This window comes from Hyla sarda, chromosome 3 (assembly GCF_029499605.1).
Source record: "Hyla sarda isolate aHylSar1 chromosome 3, aHylSar1.hap1, whole genome shotgun sequence".
Lineage (NCBI taxonomy): Eukaryota > Metazoa > Chordata > Amphibia > Anura > Hylidae > Hyla > Hyla sarda.
In genome coordinates this window covers 261,817,712-261,840,322 of record NC_079191.1, presented here as the reverse complement: position 1 = coordinate 261,840,322, position 22,611 = coordinate 261,817,712, and the positions used below count along the sequence as shown (strand labels likewise).

The 22,611-nt window shown below is 43.1% G+C and overlaps 2 protein-coding genes across 6 annotated transcripts in view; one reads left to right on the top strand and one right to left on the bottom strand.

The window, feature by feature from the left end:
• The window catches only part of TMEM200A (transmembrane protein 200A), a 182,903-nt gene extending 164,005 nt beyond the window's left edge, over positions 1-18,898 (bottom strand). For 3 of the 5 annotated variants that reach the window (XM_056566530.1, XM_056566531.1, XM_056566529.1), the window contains exons 1-2: positions 18,763-18,898; positions 17,677-18,045 (exon numbers count right to left, since the gene is read on the bottom strand). The gene's annotated coding sequence lies outside the window, so the exon portion shown is untranslated. Of the gene's footprint in view, positions 1-9,615; positions 9,704-17,676; positions 18,046-18,762 lie in introns of those variants that run through there. The other 2 variants (XM_056566534.1, XM_056566532.1) reach the window with 2 other exon arrangements.
• Positions 5,945-22,611, top strand: part of TMEM244 (transmembrane protein 244) — a 114,751-nt gene continuing 98,084 nt past the window's right edge. The window contains exons 1-2 of the mRNA XM_056563605.1: positions 5,945-6,062; positions 8,466-8,596. Of these exons, the coding sequence (XP_056419580.1) occupies positions 5,945-6,062; positions 8,466-8,596 (249 nt within the window). The remainder of the gene's footprint in view (positions 6,063-8,465; positions 8,597-22,611) is intronic.

Below are 22,611 nucleotides of genomic sequence, written 5' to 3'. Positions count from 1 at the left end.
TAATAAAATGCAAACAGTAATAGTGCCCCCTTTTTGCCCTATACAGTAATGTTCCCCCTTTGTGTCCCCATCCAGTCTTCTTTTGTGCCCTAAACACAACCCACCATATAATTGGTTGGTAGCCCCCCTAACCCTTTAATATTGCCCCCTTTGCACCAATATCCTCCAATAATATATGCAGACCCCTCAAATTAGGTAGGCTCCCATTATTATGTATGTAAGTAGACCCTCATTATTAAGTATTGAAGTAAAACCCACATTTTGGGTAGGAAGATTAACTATTAAAAAGATCCCCAGTATTAGACATTTAGCCATATGAGCTAGGTAGGTCTGTTGGCCCGCACCCATGGAGTAGATCCAGTGAAGGTTGCTCAATGATATCATCAAGTCACCTATGCCAGGAAGCAGATGTCCTAAATAGCTTCCAAGCTCGAGTACCCCGACTGCAAAAAAGTTTCTGCTAGTGTTTGTGGTGGGCGGAAAGCTGCTGCACACACGATCCAGATAAAAGTGTTAGGACCTTTTATGCTAGTTTGAGTGGCAGACCCAGTCAGGACACTGCTGGGTGGCTTACTGTGAGCCCTGGAAGACCAGCCCCCCAGGAATCTGGTGTTGATTCATAGTACAGGCAAGTGCAAGCAAATGTTTAGGAGAAACATATAAAGTTTGCTTGTTTTGAAATGGAAATATCTATAGTAGTTAGAATGTAAATTTACATGTTTTAAACATTTTACTATGCCGTTTTCCATGAAGTAAAACTGGAATTGAGAAACTAGGATCCTGTATAGTTTAAAGTATACATGTAGATAAAAATATAAAGTATACATGTGGATAAAATATAAAATATACATGGATAAAATATAAAGTATACATGTGGATAAAATATAAAATATACATGGATGAAATATAAAGTATACATGTGGATAAAATATAAAGTATACATGGATAAAATATAAAGTATACATGTGGATAAAATATAAATATACATGGATAAAATACAAAGTATACATGTGGATAAAAAATAAAGTATACATGGATAAAATATAAAGTATACATGGATAAATTATAAAGTACCGTATATAGTCGAGTATAAGCCGACCCGAGTATAAGCCGAGACCCCTAATTTCAACCCAAATTCCCAGGAAAAGTTATTGACTCGAGTATAAGCCTAGGGTGGGAAATACTTCATCCCCCCCTATCATCATCCAGACCCGTCATTAACATTCTCATCATCATCACCGCCTGTCATCATCCAGACCCTCATCATCATCACCTGTCATCATCCCCTTGTCATCATCCCACACATCCCCCCTTCATCATCCCCTTGTCATCATCCCCACCCCCCTTCATCATCCCCTTGTCATCATCCCCACCCCCCTTCATCATCCCCTTGTCATCATCCCCACCCCCCTTCATCATCCCCTTGTAATCATCCCACACACCCCCCTTCATCATCCCCTTGTGGTCATCCCCACCCCCCTTCATCATCCCACACCCCCCCCCTTCATCATCCTCTTGTCATCATCCCACACCCCCCTTCATCATCCTCTTCTCATCATCCGCCCTCAGTGGTCTTCAACCTGCGGACCTCCAGAGGTTTCAAAACTACAACTCCCAGCAAGCCCGGGCAGCCATCGGCTGTCCGGGCTTGCTTGGAGTTGTAGTTTTGAAACCTCCGGAGGTCCGCAGGTTGAAGACCACTGCGGCCTTCGACATCATCCAGCCCCCTCTCACCCCCCTTTAGTTCTGTACAGTACTCACCTCCGCTCGGCGCTGGTCCGGTGCTGCAGGGCTGTGCGGTGAGGAGGTGGTCCGGTGGGATAGTGGTTCCGGGCTGCTATCTTCACCGGGGGCGCCTCTTCTCCGCGCTTCCGGCCCGGAATAGAGGCGTTGCCTTGACAATGACGCAGAAGTACGTTGGCAATGAACGTACCTCTGCGTCGTTGTCAAGGCAACGTGACTATTCTGGGGCCGGGCCCGAAGCGCTTAGAAGAGGCCTCCCCGGTGAAGATAGCAGCCCGGAACCACTATCCCACCGGACCACCTCCTCTCCGGACAGCCCTGCAGCACCGGACCAGCGCCGAGCGGAGGTGAGTACTGTACAGAACTAAAGGGGGGTGAGAGGGGGCTGGATGATGTCGAAGGCCGCAGTGGTCTTCAACCTGCGGACCTCCGGAGGTTTCAAAACTACAACTCCCAGCAAGCCCGGACAGCCGATGGCTGCCCGGGCTTGCTGGGAGTTGTAGTTTTGAAACCTCTGGAGGTCCGCAGGTTGAAGACCACTGAGGGCGGAGAGTTCACTCGAGTATAAGCCGAGGGGGGTGTTTTCAGCACGAAAAATCATGCTGAAAAACTCGGCTTATACTCGAGTATATACGGTATATATGGATAAAATATAAAGTATACATGTGGATAAAATATAAAATATACATGGATGAAATATAAAGTATACATGTGGATAAAATATAAAATATACATGGATAAAATATAAAGTATACATGGATAAATTATAAAGTATATATGGATAAAATATAAAGTATACATGTGGATAAAATATAAAATAAAAATGGTAAAATATAAAGTATACATGTGGATAAAATATACATGGATAAAATATAAAGTATATATGGATAAAATATAAAGTATACATGTGGATAAAAAATAAAGTATACATGGATAAAATATAAAGTATACATGTGGATAAAAAATAAAATATACATGGATAAAATATAAAGTATACATGTGGATAAAAAATAAAGTATACTGGATAAAATATAAAATATACATGGATAAAAAATAAAGTATACATGTGGATAAAATGGCTGAGAGTTGTGAATGGAACACAGTGAAATGCCATGGGGACACCTGAACAATGCAGTCTAGCAGCTGGGTTCATATTTTAGCATTCAGATTATTTTGTGTTTAGTAGTTTTAGTCGTTTTCTTTCTGCCGTTCACTAGAATGGCTGCTACTTTCACTGGAAAAGCATCTGAGCTTATCAAGAAAATGTCACATCTAGCAATCTGAACTGGAGGCTAACATAATATTACTCTTTTAGAACTAGTTTATAGAATTTGGAATTGTATCCTTTTTGAATTACTGTACCAAGGCTTTCCATAAAAAGATACAAAACATCAAAACCCTCATTGATCTAAATGACCTTTAGTGCTGCTTGTAGAAATATATTAGCGAAAAACGAAAAACTCTGACATAGAAAAGCATATTAATAATCCCAGGGCAGAGGCATCAAAGGTTAACTTTAGACTAACAATGCAGTAAAATGTAAAAACAAAGAAGGATAAAGCTAAGTTCACTTCCATTGTGCTCAGCACAACTGACACTGCCGGATCCTGATGGATCCAATTGACTTAGGGTCCATCAGGTGTCTGGTATTTTACAGGAGTTAAACAGAGAAAAATAGGATATGGATTATTTTTTTCTTCGCTCAACTCCTGTCCTTTCAACAGACTCCGCAACAGAGCTCCCTTTAGCGGAGCATGCTGGCAATGTGAACGAGCCTTTACAAGTGCACAACAATAACATGTTAAACATAAGGCCTTTACAACAAACCATGCTTTTAGATACTATACTACGGGGGCACAGAATTGTTGGAACAGAAAAAAGACTCCCTCAAACTGGTTCAAAAATTATTGTCTAAAATGCTTTGTATTCAGCAGTTTTAAAAGTACCCTTCACAAGAAAACAGGGGCCTACCCTTAACTCAGAAATACTTTATCCCTCCACCAACTTTTACAATATTAACTATGCAATCTATTAGGTTTCATTCTCCAGGCATATACCAACTCCCAGCATGCCAGGACAGCTAAAGGCAAGGAATTCTGTGTGGATTCTGCCTAAAGAATGACTGAGATGATTCCTGTGGTCGCCAAATTTTAGCAGTGGAAACTCCACCATTGGAAATCCGTAGTGTGAACCATGCAGCGGAATCCAATTGACAGCAATGGGATTCTGCTGCACCAAAATATCCAAGTGTAATATTGTAGCGGAATTACACTCGGACATTCCGCAGTATGAACTTAGCATTACTGCTGTTATTGAGGTCTTGAGAGTTCCTTCCATAGTGCATAGCTACTTCTCATTCTCTAGATTTTATTGGGCTGGGTCAGAGCTGGGCTTTTTGCCAGCAGCACTTACAACAAGACTTCCTTTTCCTACCTTTTCCTTCCTTAGCAAATCTCAGAACAGCACAGACTTGTCTCACAGCACCTACTCCGCTCTGCTATGCCACGAAAGGGTGCATTGGACTGAACAGGCTGGCACTGTGCTGGGGCTTCTTCTGGCTGCTTCTAATAATATTCAAGGTCTGCAATATGATCCCATATATGATCCCATATTCAGCCTCTGTTCTGGTTCCCTGCAGCATCTGTATCCTGGGGACTCTGCATCAAGCTGCCCCAACCTAAATATGTTCCAAGTCTGTGCTTAGTTTTCTTCTGATTTTAAGCCATATGCTCATGGACTGCTATTACTTTGCCCTTTTGGAAACCACTCCTCCCACTTATAGTTCTATAGTTCTGTTTCCACACATCAACCCTGCCTCTGTGTTCTACACTCTTGCCTTGTGTCTGTTCTGTCATTCCTGCTGAGTCTGGCTCTAAACTGGGGCTGTTCTTCGGTGGCCACCTGGGGTTCTTCCTGTAACAAATTAACCCCCGACCCCCCCACCCCCCGATGGTTAAAAGCTGGCAATCTCTTTTTATCCTGAATCCCAGTCTGACAATCTCCAGATCTGTTGCGGCTACAAGGATCCACCATCTCGTGTCTAAAATTTTTTACTTCACGATTAAACAATCTTCATCATCGTATCTTTTGACTCAATTAGAGTAACATCTAAACATGATCAAAATGCTCTAGAACATTTTAGTTCTATGCTAGAAAGAAGGAAACAATTAGCATATTACTTATTATTATTATGCCAGACTAAATCATCATCAATTTTGCTGTTAGATCAAGTGCAGGGTATATTGTTTAGAGAAAAAAAAACATAATTCAAATACCAATACACATCATTTTTACCAAAACTTAAGAGAAATAAGGGGCCAATGGAGTTTAACACGAGGATCACACATATGAAGAGATTTATCAAAACCTGTGCAAAAGTGGTGCAACTGTCAAAAGCAACCAACCAGATTGCTTCTTTTATTTAAAAAAAAATATGGGCAACTGTTCCACTTTTCCCCTGCACATGTTTCGATCAAGCTTTCCCTTACATTCTTTATGAATGGAAATGCAAAATTTATGACAAAATCATTTACAAGAATCTAGCACTGGAAGCAATGGCACTTCTGTCTTTTCAGAAACAGCACCAATTGTGCCGAGGAGTTGTGCCCAGTAATGAAGCTCATCTTTATTCAAGCTTTTAGGGCTCCTCTACAATACAGTCTATGCAAAAAAAAGGTGCACAATTTCAGGAATAAATCAGACCATTTTTTTTTTTTTTATAAAACTAGTTTAATACAGCAAGAAGCATAATCTGAAATGATAACAATGCATAAATAGTTGTTCTAAGCACTTCTAACCATTAGCAGTTAGCACATGTGCCGAAAAAAAAAAAAAAAAGCTATTTAAATTTAGAGAAATTTTTTTTCTCGGGAAAAAAAATCCATGTAAAAGAAAAGATCAAGCTTATCAAGACGTGTTTAAGTCTTAGTACTTATGAATCCATAAGTTGCATGAATAAGAGATAAGAAGTATTCATCCAAAGCACCACTTGATAATCTGGGCCCAAGGCTCTAAAGGGAATGGAGAACTTGACTACAGATAACAAGCACTTGTGCTCCGGAGTCTTCCTAAACATTATGAGTATCTGACTCACGGTGAATAGCAAATGAGGCTGCACTTTGGCCACATACACTGTGTTCCATTTAGTTATGCGCCATTTGCATGGAATGGCTTCAGTACAATTAGAGATTTTCTAGTTAACATGACTGTTCTGTTCAGACTGTCGCCAACAAATTTAATTGATTTAGTGACAGAAATAGCACAGGCCTATTTTCTGAATCATCGAATATCACCTAGATACTGCCGCTATGTACCATGCGGTAAGCTGTCTACCAAATTACACAGCAATCATGTAATTTGTCATTTAAATAAATGAATGACAATTAGAATATTCAGCTGTATAAAATGAAAATGCCATAGACAGCCGTGAAGCGCAAAACTTCTGATGTATAATAGATTACAAAGAGGAGCAGTGTTTTTCCTACACATGAATAATAAATGATGGTAGAGCACTATAGATATGTTATTGTCTATATGTATGAGGGGAAAGTCTAATGACAAAGTGCTTAAAGCGCTACAGTGCCGCAACGCTGATAGGTTACTATACTGCAGAATCAGGCTTCCCCTATAGCTGTTGCCTCTCCTGGGTCCAAATAATAGCTCCCAGTACTCAGATACCCACAGGACTTATGGAAGGGACAAAAAGTATTTCTACCAGAAATACAAACTGTCAGGATTTTTTTTTTTATTTGACCGTGCTACATGGGCTGTAGTAAGTTAGAGTAGTTCATAATATACAGTGGTTCTTAGGTGATCTTTGCCCCATGCTCATTTTTATCATCAAACAAAAAGAGTGATGCCTTCGCTTTTTCCCAGGTTGCAGTATGACCCGAGACATTGCATCACTAGTTAGGTGTTGAAAAGGAGATTGTCTTAATTTCAATGGGTGGAGCGACCGTTGGGTCGGGAGAAATCATTCTCCACAGGGCTGCAGCTGTACTGCAATGGGTGGGGTGGACGATGTGTGGAAGGGAGAAAAGTGACCTCACACTTACAAACAAGGGAAACTTAGACATCGTTAAAATGGATCACAACATAGCCATTTAGCCCCAAGACAAGCACAGATCCATGCTAAGCATGTCCATTACTGTCTGGCAGGTAAGTACTAATGTCACCTTATGGTGGATAACCCCTTTAACTATCAGTTACCAACAGGAAGTATACCATTGCAGGCAGAGAATGCCTTGCAGAATGGCTCTGTTGAAGTGCAAACAACAAACACACCAGAAAACTCAATAGGCAGAAGTCTGCATAACACCAGAAATACTTTCAAAACCAGATGCTGAAATCCCACACAGCAGACTAGGCAATACAAAACACTAACAAATCACTATAACCAGTTGCTGGACCCTAAGGACCCTTGCACATGACTGAATTCTGCCAGGAGAAATTCCAGGTGGAGATTTAGTGTGCAGCCGGCCTTGTTGACAGCAATACATCTCCCGGAAGAATTCTCCCAGAAAGTTGAATATAGGCATTCTGAATTCACAGTATGGACAGAGCAACAGCAGCAAAAATAATAGGTTACTGTTGCAAGTGGAATTTCACTCCGAATAGTTTAGAGGAGGATTTTTGTGTGCTGTGTCACTAGGGGATTGTGTGCAGGGGACCTTAAATTGGTACTCCACTGGAAAACATTTTTTTTTTAAATCAACTAGTGCCACAACTAGTTAAACAAATTTGTAAATTACTTCTATTTAAAAATCCCAATCCTTCCAGTACCTATAAGCTTCTGTATTCTCCACAGGAAGTTTTCTTCCTGTCTGACCACAGTGCTCTCTGCTGACACCTCTGTCCATTTAAGGAACTGTCCAGAGGAGAAGCAAATCCTCATAGCAAACCTATCCGGCTCTGAACAGTTCCTAAAATGGACATAGATTTCAGCAGAGAGCACTGTGGTCAGACAGAAAGGAAATAAAAAAAATTAAAAAAAAGAACTTCATGTGCTTCATACAGTAGCTGATAAGTATTGAAAGGATTAAGATTTTTAAATAGGGTTAATTTTCAAATCTGTTTAACTTTCTGGCACCAGTTGATTAAAAAAAAAAAAAAAACATTTTCCACCGGACTACCCCTTTAAATAGACTAAGCCATCATCAAACACCCAGCAAAACAAAAACCAAGCATGGCCCAGCAATTCTCTAAATATTAAAAGACACAAGATGATGATATGGCAAGACCAGACCCTTTATCCCTGAAAACCAAATTTCTTAAAGAAAGCTAAAGCAAATCCACTGTAACTGACCAATATCATCTCCAAAACAGCACTGTTATTGTAATAACCACAGAAAAAGAAGAAAAATCCGGCACTGTCGTTTAATTTAGAAACATGGTGAAGTCTTAGAGTTGTAATTAGTGTTCATCTGTCTGTGCATCTGTGGGTGGTGCTACACGCCAAAAGAGTATGCATATAAAATGTAGCCACGAGAAGATAAACGGAGCAACTCACCCATATGTAGAAAGGCTGCAGGTACGGCTGTATCACAGTGCTAGCATGCGAAGACCAGAGCAGGACCGGAGCGGGGAGGCGGAAGGTGTTACGGGGGGAATCAGGCATCGGGCCACAGCCGTTTCGCACCGTTTGGTGCTTCATCAGGCCCCACAGCCGTATCGCACCGTTTGGTGCTTCGTCAGGCCCCTGAGGGGCCTGACGAAGCACCAAACGGTGCGATACGGCTGTGGCCTGACGCCTGATTCCTCCCGTAACACCTTCCGCCTCCCCGCTCCGGACCTGCTCCGGTCTCCGTATGCTAGGGCTGTGATACAGCTGTACCTGCAGCCTTTCTACATATGGGTGAGTTGCTCCGTTTATCTTCTCATGGCTAACATTGTTATTGTCTTGTATTAAAAATAATAAGTTTTCAAATATCCAAAATCTCATGAGAACACACAAATGCCATTGTCCCAGGCAACCAAGATGCCTGACTATAAGAAGCCTGCTTTAGACAGAACATAGAAAGATAATGGTTAAAAAAAAATAGGGTTGCACAATAATCTGCCCCACTTGTATCACCAGTCAAAGGCCTCAGACTAAGCAAGCCTTTGGGGGGGGGGGGGGTGTTATCAAAACCTATGCAGAGGAAAAGTTGCCTAGTTGCTCATAGCAACCAAACAGATTGCTTCTTTCATTTTGCAGAGGCCTTGTCAAAAATATAAGATGGGATCTGATTGGTTGCTATGGGCAACCAGACAACTTTTCCTCTGCACAGGTTTTCATAAACCTCCCTCAATGTGTCTAGATTGTAAAAACTTTATATAATCTGGCTCTGTGGGACCCCTTTTCATTTCATACGCCCCTGTATATATATATATATATATATATATATATATATATATATCCAACAGCATCGTTATTTAGCTGTATCTGTGTTTCCCATAGGTAAGCTAGTCTTTGCTTCTATAAAATGAATGCATTAATATAATACAGGCAGCTCTGTACCTGGACTTTAATGGCTAAAAAGAAGCTGGGAATATCTATTGCTTCTTCTTTTGTTACTCTCTTCACTTTCTTAAATAAAACTATAGAGAAGCAATGCAGGACATACGTCTGTCACAAAAAAGGTGATTAACCCTATATTATCTACTGAGAAAGCAATAAATCTTATACTGACAGCCTGTCAATGCTGTGTCACTAGGGGATAAGCAATAAATGAATATATTCCACCTTCGACACTCTCTATCAGTATAACCATCCTGCCCCATATAAAGAATTGTTGGCATCTGTGGTCAGAAACCTGTAATGTGCAATTCCCTTAATAGACCACTACACACGATGATCTATAAATAGCACATTATTATTTCATACCATTTTACCTGGGAGAACCACTAATGGCTTAGAAGACAGCGTATTAGTCACTGATGTCTGGAATAGCAGCACAACATATACACGATGACTTTTCACATTGTATGCGTAAGACTGCATTGCTTTATTGTAGTCATGCTCATCCACTAGTGGGTTCATTTTAGAGATAAATATTGTTGAGATATAGATGGGACAAAGATACAGCAGGTAAATATAGGAAAAATAAATATTGCAAATAGATAGATGTCACGATGCCGGCTGGCAGGTAGTGGACCCTCTGTGCCAGAGAGGGATTGGCGTGGACCGTGCTAGTGGACCGGTTCTAAGCCACTACTGGTTTTCACCAGAGCCCGCCGCAAAGCGGGATGGTCTTGCTGCGGCGGTAGTGACCAGGTCGTATCCACTAGCAACGGCTCACCTCTCTGGCTGCTGAAGATAGGCGCGGTACAAGGGAGTAGGCAGAAGCAAGGTCGGACGTAGCAGAAGGTCGGGGCAGGCAGCAAGGATCGTAGTCAGGGGCAACGGCAGAAGGTCTGGAAACACTGGCAAGGGACACACAAGGAACGCTTTCACTGGCACTAAGGCAACAAGATCCGGCAAGGGAGTGCAAGGGAAGTGAGGTAATATAGGGAGTGCACAGGTGATAACTCTAATTGGAACCACTGCGCCAATCAGCGGCGCAGTGGCCCTTTAAATCGCAGAGACCCGGCGCGCGCGCGCCCTAGGGAGCGGGGCCGCGCGCGCCGGGACAGAACAGACGGGGAGCGAGTCAGGTAGGAGAGCCGGGGTGCGCATCGCGAGCGGGCGCTACCCGCATCGCGAATCGCATCCCGGCTAGCAGCAGGATCGCAGCGCCCCGGGTCAGAGGACGTGACCGGGGCGCTGCAGCGGAGGAGGTGAAGCGAGCGCTCCGGGGAGGAGCGGGGACCCGGAGCGCTCGGCGTAACAGTACCCCCCCCCCTTGGGTCTCCCCCTCTTCTTGGAGCCTGAGAACCTGAGGAGCAGACTTTTGTCAAGGATGTTGTCCTCAGGTTCCCAGGATCTCTCTTCAGGACCACAACCCTCCCAGTCTACTAAAAAAAAATTTTTTCCTCTGACCTTTTTGGCAGCCAAAATCTCCTTGACCGAGAAGACGTCCGAGGAGCCGGAAACAGGAGTGGGAGGAACAGATTTGGGAGAAAAACGGTTGAGGATGAGTGGTTTGAGAAGAGAGACGTGAAAGGCATTAGGGATACGAAGAGAAGGAGGAAGAAGAAGTTTATAAGAGACAGGATTAATTTGACACAGAATTTTGAAAGGACCAAGATAGCGTGGTCCCAACTTGTAGCTAGGGACACGGAAGCGGACATATTTAGCGGAGAGCCATACCTTGTCTCCAGGGGAAAAAACGGGGGGAGCTCTTCTTTTCTTATCCGCGAACCTCTTCATGCGTGAAGAAGCCTGTAAGAGAGAATTTTGGGTCTCTCTCCATATAATGGAAAGGTCACGAGAAATTTCATCCACAGCGGGCAGACCAGAGGGCAAGGGGGTAGGGAGGGGGGGAAGAGGGTGACGGCCGTACACCACGAAAAATGGGGATTTGGAGGAAGATTCAGAGACCCTGAAGTTATACGAGAATTCGGCCCATGGAAGGAGATCTGCCCAGTCATCCTGGCGGGAGGAAACAAAATGTCGCAAATAATCACCCAGGATCTGGTTAATTCTTTCTACTTGTCCATTGGACTGGGGATGATATGCAGAGGAAAAATTTAATTTAATCTTGAGTTGTTTACAGAGAGCTCTCCAGAATTTAGACACGAATTGGACCCCTCTATCCGAGACAATCTGCGTAGGCAACCCGTGAAGACGAAAAATGTGTACAAAAAATTGTTTAGCCAACTGAGGCGCAGAAGGAAGACCAGGAAGAGGAATGAAATGTGCCATTTTGGAGAATCGATCAACGACCACCCAAATAACGGTGTTGCCACGGGAAGGGGGTAAATCAGTAATAAAATCCATACCAATCAGAGACCAAGGCTGTTCGGGGACAGGCAGAGGATGAAGAAAACCAGCGGGCTTCTGGCGAGGAGTCTTATCCCGGGCACAGATAGTGCAGGCTCGCACAAAGTCCCCAACATCCGTCTCCAGAGTTGGCCACCAATAGAAGCGGGAGATGAGTTGCACAGATTTCTTGATGCCCGCATGACCTGCGAGATGGGAGGAGTGACCCCATTTGAGGATTCCGAGGCGTTGGCGTGGAGAAACAAAGGTCTTTCCTGGAGGAGTCTGTCTGATGGAGGCAGGAGAAGTGGAGATCAGGCAGTCAGGTGGAATGATGTGTTGCGGAGGGAGATCAACTTCTGAGGCATCCGAGGAACGAGAGAGAGCATCGGCTCTAATGTTCTTATCGGCAGGACGAAAGTGAATCTCAAAATTAAATCGGGCAAAGAACAGAGACCACCGGGCCTGGCGAGGATTCAGCCGTTGGGCCGACTGGAGGTAGGAGAGGTTCTTGTGGTCGGTGTAGATAATAACAGGAAATCTTGATCCCTCCAGCAGATGCCTCCATTCCTCAAGTGCTAATTTAATGGCTAGAAGTTCTCGATCCCCGATGGAGTAGTTCCTCTCCGCTGGAGAGAAGGTCCTAGAGAAAAAACCACAAGTGACAGCATGCCCGGAAGGATTTTTTTGTAGAAGAACAGCTCCAGCTCCTACTGAGGAGGCATCAACCTCCAATAGGAAGGGTTTGGAAGGGTCAGGTCTGGAGAGCACGGGAGCCGAAGAAAAGGCAGACTTGAGTTGTTTAAAGGAGTCTTCTGCTTGAGGAGGCCAGGACTTGGGATCAGCATTTTTCTTGGTTAAAGCCACGATAGGAGCCACAATGGTAGAAAAATGTGGAATAAATTGCCTGTAATAATTGGCGAACCCCAAAAAGCGTTGGATAGCACGGAGTCCGGAGGGGCGTGGCCAATTTAAGACGGCAGAGAGTTTGTCTGGATCCATCTGTAGTCCCTGGCCAGAGACCAAATATCCTAGAAAAGGAAGAGATTGGCATTCAAACAGACATTTCTCAATTTTGGCATAGAGTTGGTTGTCACGAAGTCTCTGAAGAACCATACGGACATGCCGGCGGTGTTCCTCTAGATTGGCAGAAAAAATTAGGATATCGTCCAGATATACCACAACACAGGAGTATAATAGATCACGAAAAATTTCATTGACAAAGTCTTGGAAGACGGCAGGGGCATTGCACAGTCCAAAGGGCATGACCAGATACTCAAAGTGTCCATCTCTGGTGTTAAATGCCGTTTTCCACTCGTCCCCCTCTCTGATGCGGATGAGGTTATAGGCGCCTCTTAAGTCCAATTTAGTGAAGATGTGGGCACCTTGGAGGCGATCAAAGAGTTCAGAGATGAGGGGTAAGGGGTAGCGGTTCTTAACCGTGATTTTATTAAGACCGCGGTAGTCAATGCAAGGACGTAGGGAGCCATCTTTTTTGGAGACAAAGAAAAATCCGGCTCCGGCAGGAGAGGAGGATTTACGGATAAAGCCCCTTTTTAGATTCTCCTGGACGTATTCGGACATGGCAAGAGTCTCTGGGGCAGAGAGAGGATAAATTCTGCCCCGGGGTGGAGTAGTACCCGGGAGGAGGTCGATAGGGCAATCATAAGGCCTGTGAGGAGGTAGAGTCTCAGCTTGTTTTTTGCAGAAAACATCCGCGAAGTCCATATAGGCCTTGGGGAGACCGGTTACTGGAGGAACCACAGAGTTACGGCAAGGGTTACTGGGAACCGGTTTTAGACAGTTCTTGGAACAAGAGGACCCCCAACTCTTGATCTCCCCAGTGGACCAATCCAGGGTAGGAGAATGAAGTTGAAGCCAGGGAAGTCCAAGGAGAATCTCCGAGGTGCAATTGGGGAGGACCAAAAGTTCAATCCTCTCATGATGAGATCCGATGCTCATAAGAAGGGGCTCCGTGCGGAAACGTATGGTACAGTCCAATCTTTCATTATTTACACAATTGATGTAGAGGGGTCTGGCGAGACTGGTCACTGGGATGTTGAACCTGTTGACGAGAGAGGCCAAAATAAAATTTCCTGCAGAACCAGAGTCCAAGAAGGCCACTGTAGAGAAGGAGAAGGCAGAAGCAGACATCCGCACAGGCACAGTAAGACGTGGAGAAGCGGAGTAGACATCAAGGACTGTCTCACCTTTGTGCGGAGTCAGCGTACGTCTTTCCAGGCGGGGAGGACGGATAGGACAATCCCTCAGGAAGTGTTCGGTACTAGCACAGTACAGGCAGAGGTTCTCCATACGGCGTCGTGTCCTCTCTTGAGGTGTCAGGCGAGACCGGTCGACCTGCATAGCCTCCACGGCGGGAGGCACAGGAACAGATTGCAGGGGACCAGAGGAGAGAGGAGCCGAGGAGACGAAACGCCTCGTGCGAACAGAGTCCATATCTTGGCGGAGTTCCTGACGCCTTTCAGAAAAACGCATGTCAATGCGAGTGGCTAGGTGAATAAGTTCATGTAGATTAGCAGGAATTTCTCGTGCGGCCAGAACATCTTTAATGTTGCTGGATAGGCCTTTTTTGAAGGTCGCGCAGAGGGCCTCATTATTCCAGGACAATTCTGAAGCAAGTGTACGGAATTGTACGGCATACTCGCCAACGGAAGAATTACCCTGGACCAGGTTCAACAGGGCAGTCTCAGCAGAAGAGGCTCGGGCAGGTTCCTCAAAGACACTTCGGATTTCCGAGAAGAAGGAGTGTACTGAGGCAGTGACGGGGTCATTGCGGTCCCAGAGCGGTGTGGCCCATGACAGGGCTTTTCCGGACAGAAGACTGACTACGAAAGCCACCTTAGACCTTTCAGTGGGAAACAGGTCCGACATCATCTCCAGATGCAGGGAACATTGGGAAAGGAAGCCACGGCAAAACTTAGAGTCCCCATCAAACTTATCCGGCAAGGATAAGCGTATCCCAGGAGCGGCCACTCGCTGCGGAGGAGGTGCAGGAGCTGGCGGAGGAGATGACTGCTGAAGCTGTGGTAGCAACTGTTGTAGCATAACGGTCAGTTGAGACAGCTGTTGGCCTTGTTGCGCAATCTGTTGTGACTGCTGGGCGACCACCGTGGTGAGGTCAGCGACAACTGGCAGAGGAACTTCAGCGGGATCCATGGCCGGATCTACTGTCACGATGCCGGCTGGCAGGTAGTGGACCCTCTGTGCCAGAGAGGGATTGGCGTGGACCGTGCTAGTGGACCGGTTCTAAGCCACTACTGGTTTTCACCAGAGCCCGCCGCAAAGCGGGATGGTCTTGCTGCGGCGGTAGTGACCAGGTCGTATCCACTAGCAACGGCTCACCTCTCTGGCTGCTGAAGATAGGCGCGGTACAAGGGAGTAGGCAGAAGCAAGGTCGGACGTAGCAGAAGGTCGGGGCAGGCAGCAAGGATCGTAGTCAGGGGCAACGGCAGAAGGTCTGGAAACACTGGCAAGGGACACACAAGGAACGCTTTCACTGGCACTAAGGCAACAAGATCCGGCAAGGGAGTGCAAGGGAAGTGAGGTAATATAGGGAGTGCACAGGTGATAACTCTAATTGGAACCACTGCGCCAATCAGCGGCGCAGTGGCCCTTTAAATCGCAGAGACCCGGCGCGCGCGCGCCCTAGGGAGCGGGGCCGCGCGCGCCGGGACAGAACAGACGGGGAGCGAGTCAGGTAGGAGAGCCGGGGTGCGCATCGCGAGCGGGCGCTACCCGCATCGCGAATCGCATCCCGGCTAGCAGCAGGATCGCAGCGCCCCGGGTCAGAGGACGTGACCGGGGCGCTGCAGCGGAGGAGGTGAAGCGAGCGCTCCGGGGAGGAGCGGGGACCCGGAGCGCTCGGCGTAACAATAGACATGAGATAGATAGATATGAGATAGATAGATAGATAGATAGATAGATAGATAGATAGATACATACATATGGGATAGATAGATATGCAATAGATAGATAGATAGATAGATAGGAGATAGATAGATAGATAGATAGATAGATAGATAGATAGATACATATGGGATAGATAGATATGAGATAGATAGATAGATAGATATAAAATAGATAGATATTTCATAGATAGATAGATGGATAGATAGATATGAGATAGATAGGTGGATAGATAGATATGAGATAGATAGATAGATACATATGGGATAGATAGATATGCAATAGATAGATAGATAGATAGGCAGATAGATAGATAGGAGATAGATAGATATGAGATAGATAGATAAATAGATAGATAGATATAAAATAGATAGATATTTCATAGATAGATAGATAGATAGATGGATAGATAGATATGAGATAGATAGGTGGATAGATAGATATGAGATAGATAGATATGAGTTACATAGATAGATATATAGATAGATAGATAGATAGATAGATAGATAGATAGATAGATAGATAGATAGAAATTGGAAATATCCGCAGCACACTAAGTAGTAAAATCCAAACAAGTTTTATTCCATCACAGTAAGGGTGTCCAGAACGACGTTTCAACCAGCTCCCTGGTTTGAGACCAGGGAGCTGGTTGAAACGTTGTTCTGGACACCCTCACTGTGATGGAATAAAACTTGTTTGGATTTTACTACTTAGTGTGCTGCGGATATTTCCAATTTCTGCTTACATATGGATCCCTGACCCGGGTCTGGACTCTGCGTGCACCGATCCTTGCTTTTCTAGGGTGCTGCTCTCCTTCTATTAGATAGATAGATAGATAGATATGAGATAGATAGATAGATAGATATGAGATAGATAGATATGAGTTAGATAGATAGATAGATAGATAGATAGATAGATATGAGATAGATAGCTAGATATGAGATAGATAGATAGAAATGACATAGATATGAGATAGATAGATAGATAGATATGAGATAGATAGATAGGAGATAGATATATAGATAAATATTTGATAGATAGATAGATAGATATGAGATAGATGGATAGATATGAGATAGATAGATAGATAGATAGATAGGAGATAGATAGATATGGGATAGATAGATATTTGATAGATAAATATTTGATAGATAGATAGGAGATAGATAGATATGGGATAGATAGATAGATAGATAGATAGGAGATAGATAGATATGGGATAGATATTTGATAGATAAATATTTGATAGATAGATAGGAGATAGATAGATATGGGATAGATAGATAGATAGATATGAGATAGATAGATAGATAGATATTTGATAGATAAATATTTGATAGATAGATAGATATGAGATAGATAGATACAAAAATATAGATAGATGGATATCTACACCAAAAAGAAGATTGCTGCAGAAAACTGAAGTCAGAGCTCAAGTGGTTTATTCCATTTCCAAAGTGTTACGTTTCAGCCACCCTTGTGGCCTTTTTCAAGCATATACCAACAGTGACCAGTGGTAGTACAAATATGGTATCCAATGAAATCACAATTGCAATCAATTATTCAAAAAAATGTGAAATAATATATACATAAAATAATATAAAGTGCACATACATAGTGCAAATTCAATACAGTTAGTCATATGGCCATTATGGCAATAATGTCAGGTATACAACAGTATACAAAAGTGCATAGATATCAATAAGATAATTGAAACCCAGGTAGATGATAGATGAATTAAAGACCATTGTAATTTATTGCTTCATTGACCATAGACCTTCTTAGAATGGAAAGTATCTTGATGGAAAGCATATTGAACTGAGCTGACCTCACGTGACACGGAATATAGAAAGGCAATAACTCTGAATAAACCTCCTAATCCACAAACTTTTAGTAAAACAGAACACATAGAATTTGCGATTAGATATGTGAAAGCAGAGCAAAGTCCAGGAAGCTGACACTTGTGTTTCCTGGTGACTCCATGTAGCACTTAAAGCAGTGTTACCCAACCAGGGGGCCTCCAGCTTTTGAAACACTACAACTCCCACCATGCTAAGAATTATGCAACAGCTGGAGGCACCCTGGTTGGGAATCACTGACTTGAGTATCACACAATTACAAATGGTCCCACCCCATGACTTCCAGGACAGAGGCATATATCTCACCTGAATGGAGTGACACAGCACCCTTCACTCAGCTTGATCTCTCTGGCATCATGGAGGTGGGGGGCTGGATGGAGCGCTCCTAGGCTGAGCCCTGACACGTGTTTCTAGCAGGCATAACATCCAGCAAGTGGTTGCCAAGGCTGAGCCTCCTGACCTTCTGACTGTGCTCTCAGCTGGGATGCATCTTTGAGGTCTCTTCATTATCCATGATCCAGTGGTCACCTATACAAGTGGCGGCAACGGACGATGCCAATCTTGAGTTAAAAACCATCCGGCTGTATCTTCCTAGCAAGAGTTAAATAATAGAGGGCCCACGAGAGAAACGGAGTCCCCTGTGCGTATGATTATCTCCAGAAAAAGATGATGTTCCTTAGGGAGAAAAAACAGGAAATCAGATCTAAATAAAGCCATCATGACAAGCCCTGCCACATTCTTCATTGGATTCAACCCTACATATAATTCTCTCACCAACTGTGTAAAATACAACATACACTGGTGGTCATACCGAGAAACTGACTATGCTCTGAGTGACCCCAAAATAAATGGGTGCCAGGGTGGTGAAGGCGCATACAGTGATAAAAGTTCATCTTATCCACGATATGGTTAAAGGAAGAATTTTTTTTATATTTATATATATATATATATATATATATATATATATATATATATATATATTTATTTATTTTTATGTTTATTATGGAAAAATGTCAACATATTCGTCCATCATTATGCAAGGCGGATGCCTTTCTGTGACATATATGATATAATATTTATCTTGCATGGAATATCATATACAAATGTCCACTAATGTTTTATTATGATACCAGAAGATATAATATGCAACACAACAATGTACTTATCCCATTGTTTCCCAACCAAGGTGCCTCCAGCTGTTGCAAAACTACAACTCCCGGCATGCCCGGACAGCCGTTGGCTGTCCGGGCATGCCGGGAGTTGTAGTTTTGCAACAGCTGGAGGCACCTTGGTTGGGAAACACTGACTTATCCTTTAACTTTACACTTTTTAGGCTATCCCTAAGTCACCCAGACAATACATGTTACTATCACCAAAGTCTTGCAAACTCACCTTAGTTGCTGTTGTGGCTCACTCCCCGCAGCATGTGCATCACCCAGCTGTACTATGTGGCTGCGGCAGGTGGAGCAGACGTGCCCAGCTATGGACACAGCTACAAGAAGCTTTCGTCTCCCTGCTGCTCATCCCTGCTACTGATCATTGCTCTGCTATCACTGGGAAGAGTGAGGGGGTGGAGAGGGACTGATAGGAGGAGCAGCAGTAGAGGAGGGGTGAGCTGGCACCCACACCAAGATAAAATAAAGATGTGCTGCTCTATTTCCTAGAAATCAAATAATATCAATATACCACAGGAGACACTATGGGAAATATAACAGAACTATTGCCATAGTGGTCAATGGTCCATGTAATGTACAGGAGGCTTGATTTACATAGGACACTTTCTTATAGTATTTCATCATAATTGTGTAAATATTTATCTTTAAACAAAACTACGATACATTCTTGCACATTTTCAGATGTGTGCTTTTTTTTCTTTCTTTTTCTTCTGATACCCCCTGCGGCTACGAATACATCAAGCGTTAATAACTAGAGCGTTCTGAGCTTCTTTTTAACTGTAGAAGAAAAAAAAAAGGATACAGTAAAGATCCTTAATGAACGCTTTAATGGCATGTGTTGGCATGGTAACCATTATACGTAAACCGTGTAGTTGTGATAGTGTATATGTGCGGAACACACACACTCCATATACTATGGAGCACACATGGACTGTACTATATGGATACGCTCGCATATGGCAAATTTGTTGCAGAAATATTATAGAAATAAAAAACTAGTCTAGATGTAAAGAGGACATTACCTTAATGTTGCTATTGGACTGACACTGACAGTATTGGCGATCAATATACGGAAAAGATGCTGTTGCTGTGTACCGCCTTTGTCTCTTTTTGTTGAATACGTTTATTTGTAGTGTTGAGCGCATATATTAGTAATGCAAATTTTCTATCGCGAATATCGGCACTTTGCGATTTCGCGAATATTTAGAATAAACTGCTAAATATTCGGAATGCCGAATATTATTTCTTTTTTTTCTTCACATGCTAATTTTTATGCAAATTTTCACATGAAATATTCGCAATGCGAATTTTTATCGCGAATATTGGCACTTTGCGATTTCACGAATATTTAGAATATAATGCTATATATATTTGTAATCACGAATATTAATTTTTTTCTTCTTCACATGCAAATTTTTTATGCAAATTTTCGCATTGGAAAAAAGTGAACGCACATAGCGAATATGCGAATTTCGCAAACAGGACGAATAATTGTCAATATTTGGGAAATATCGCAAATTGGAATGTGGCCCCTGCTGCTCATCACTATTCATTTACAGTGACCCCCCCCCCGACCTACGATGGCCCCGACATACGATAATCTCAACATACAATGGCCTCTCAGAGGCCATCGCATGTTGAAGGCAGCACCAACATACGATGCTTTTGTATGTTGGGGCCATCGCATAAATGGCTATCCGGCAGTGCAGACTGTTTCAGCTGCCACCATATAGCCGTTTACGGTGCCCCGAGTACTCTGGTGATGATCTCTTACCTGTCCTTGGGGCTCCAGAGCATCCTCTTCAGGATCCCCTCCATCGCCGACGCTCTCCTTCGTCGTCATCACCTCGCCGCGCACAGCGTCCAGTCATCCAATAGGAGCGGCGTGTGTAGTGACATGATGGCGGTGACGGCAACGAAACGTAGCCTTATATGGGAGCGAATCAACATCACTTTTCTTCACCATTTGGAGTGCCACTGACTTTTCTTCACTTACGGTATACAGTTTGGATTCCTAACCAGGATCAACAGCTGGAGGCACTCTTGCATGCTTCATTAGGACTAGTGCTACCATTTCCACTACTATTTATTTATATGGAGAGTGTGACACCTTATTTATGGAATGTGTAGACATAGATGAGGAGAAAATTGTGATTTGCGATGGCGCTGCCTTTCAGAGACCAAATAGGCGTCAATCCAGTTTAAAACATATCAGTCACATTAATTGGCACATAAATATGCAGGACAGACAGAATGACACATATAAGAATTGGACATTATTTCCTATGTTAGCTATTAGAGATGAGCGAACTTACAGTAAATTCGATTCGTCACAAACTTCTCGGCTCGGCAGTTGATGACTTATCCTGCAAAAATTAGTTCAGCTTTCAGGTGCTCCGTGGGCTGGAAAAGGTGGATACAGTCCTAGGAGACTCTTTCCTAGGACTGTATCCACCTTTTCCAGCCCACCGGAGAACCGGAAAACTGAACTAATTTATGCAGGAAAAGTCATCAACTGCCGAGCTTAGAAGTTCGTGACGAATCGAATTTACTGTAAGTTCGCTCATCTCTATTAGCTATAATACACTATAGCAAGCATTGTGTCATATATTAAGACAACGTTTTCCAGAGTGTCTCCAGTTACTGCAAAACTACAACTCCCAGCATGCCCGGACAGCCAAAGGCTGTCCGGGCATGCTGGGAGTTGTAGTTTTGCAACAGCTGGAGGCACACTGGTTGTGAAATTCTGGATTAAGTAAGCACTGCACTGATGAGTTTATACTGTACCTGGACACAGATGTAACAATTTTCATATCAATAAACCTAATATATTTATGGTAAAATAATTAAAAATAATTAAAAATGATTAAAACGAATCAATTTATTAGTTGTGTCGTCTAGTGACGAACAATAATTGTTCAGAATAGATGTTCATTCTGTGTCCATAATTATGTGCGGGATACTTTATGATAAGAATGATTGTTTTATTTATATTTTTTTATTTATTTATATATTTATTTATTTATTTATTCCTTGTTATTGATAAAAAATGGAAACAAAAGTGGATTACATATGTCTTTCTATTCCCATTCCCTATGCCTACAATCACCTTAAAGGGGTACTTCGGTGGAAAACTTTATTTTTTTATTTTTTTTTATCAACAGATTTGTAAATTAAACAAAATAGAGAAATTCGGCACTGCCTACTTCTGTACCTCTCGTTGCTGGATACAAAGTCACTGCTGCGGTTGTACTTGTGGATAAGTGGTGCTCTGACTTGTAGAAGTGTAGATTTGTAAATTACTTCTATAAAAAATCTTAATCCTTCCAGTACTTATTAGCTGCTGAATACTACAGAGGAAATTCTTTTCTTTTTGGAACACAGAGCTCTCTGCTGACATCATGACCACAGTGCTCTTTGCTGACATCTCTGTCCATTTTAAGAACTGTCCAGAGTAGGAGAAAATCCCTATAGAAAACATATACTGCTCTGGACAGTTCCTAAAATGGACAGAGATGTCAGCAGAGAGCACTGTGCTCACGATGTCAAAAAAGAAAAGAATTTCCTCTGTAGTATCCAGCAGCTAATAAGTACTGGAAGGATTAAGAATTTTGAATAGAAGTAATTTACAAATCTAGGAAGACAAAGGCAACTCGGCACTGCTGAGACTGTACTGTGGATAGATGAGTGAAGGAGGAGATCGCTGGTAGACTGCTGTATGAACTCGGGTGGTGCTCAAACTGAATAGCAACAGTACAATATATCTTGATAGAAGAAAGTAGAGATGAGCGAACTTACAGTAAATTTGATTCGTCACCAACTTCTCGGCTCGGCAGTTGATGACTGTTCCTGCATAAATTAGTTCAGCTTTCAGGTGCTCCGGTGGGCTGGAAAAGGTGGATACAGTCCTAGGAAAGAGTCTCCTAGGTCTGTATCCACCTTTTCCAGCCCATGGGAGCACCTGAAAGCTGAACTGATTTATGCAGGAAAAGTCATCAACTGCCGAGCCGAGAAGTTCGTAACGAATCAAATTTACTGTAAGTTCGCTCATCTCTAGAAGAAAGAA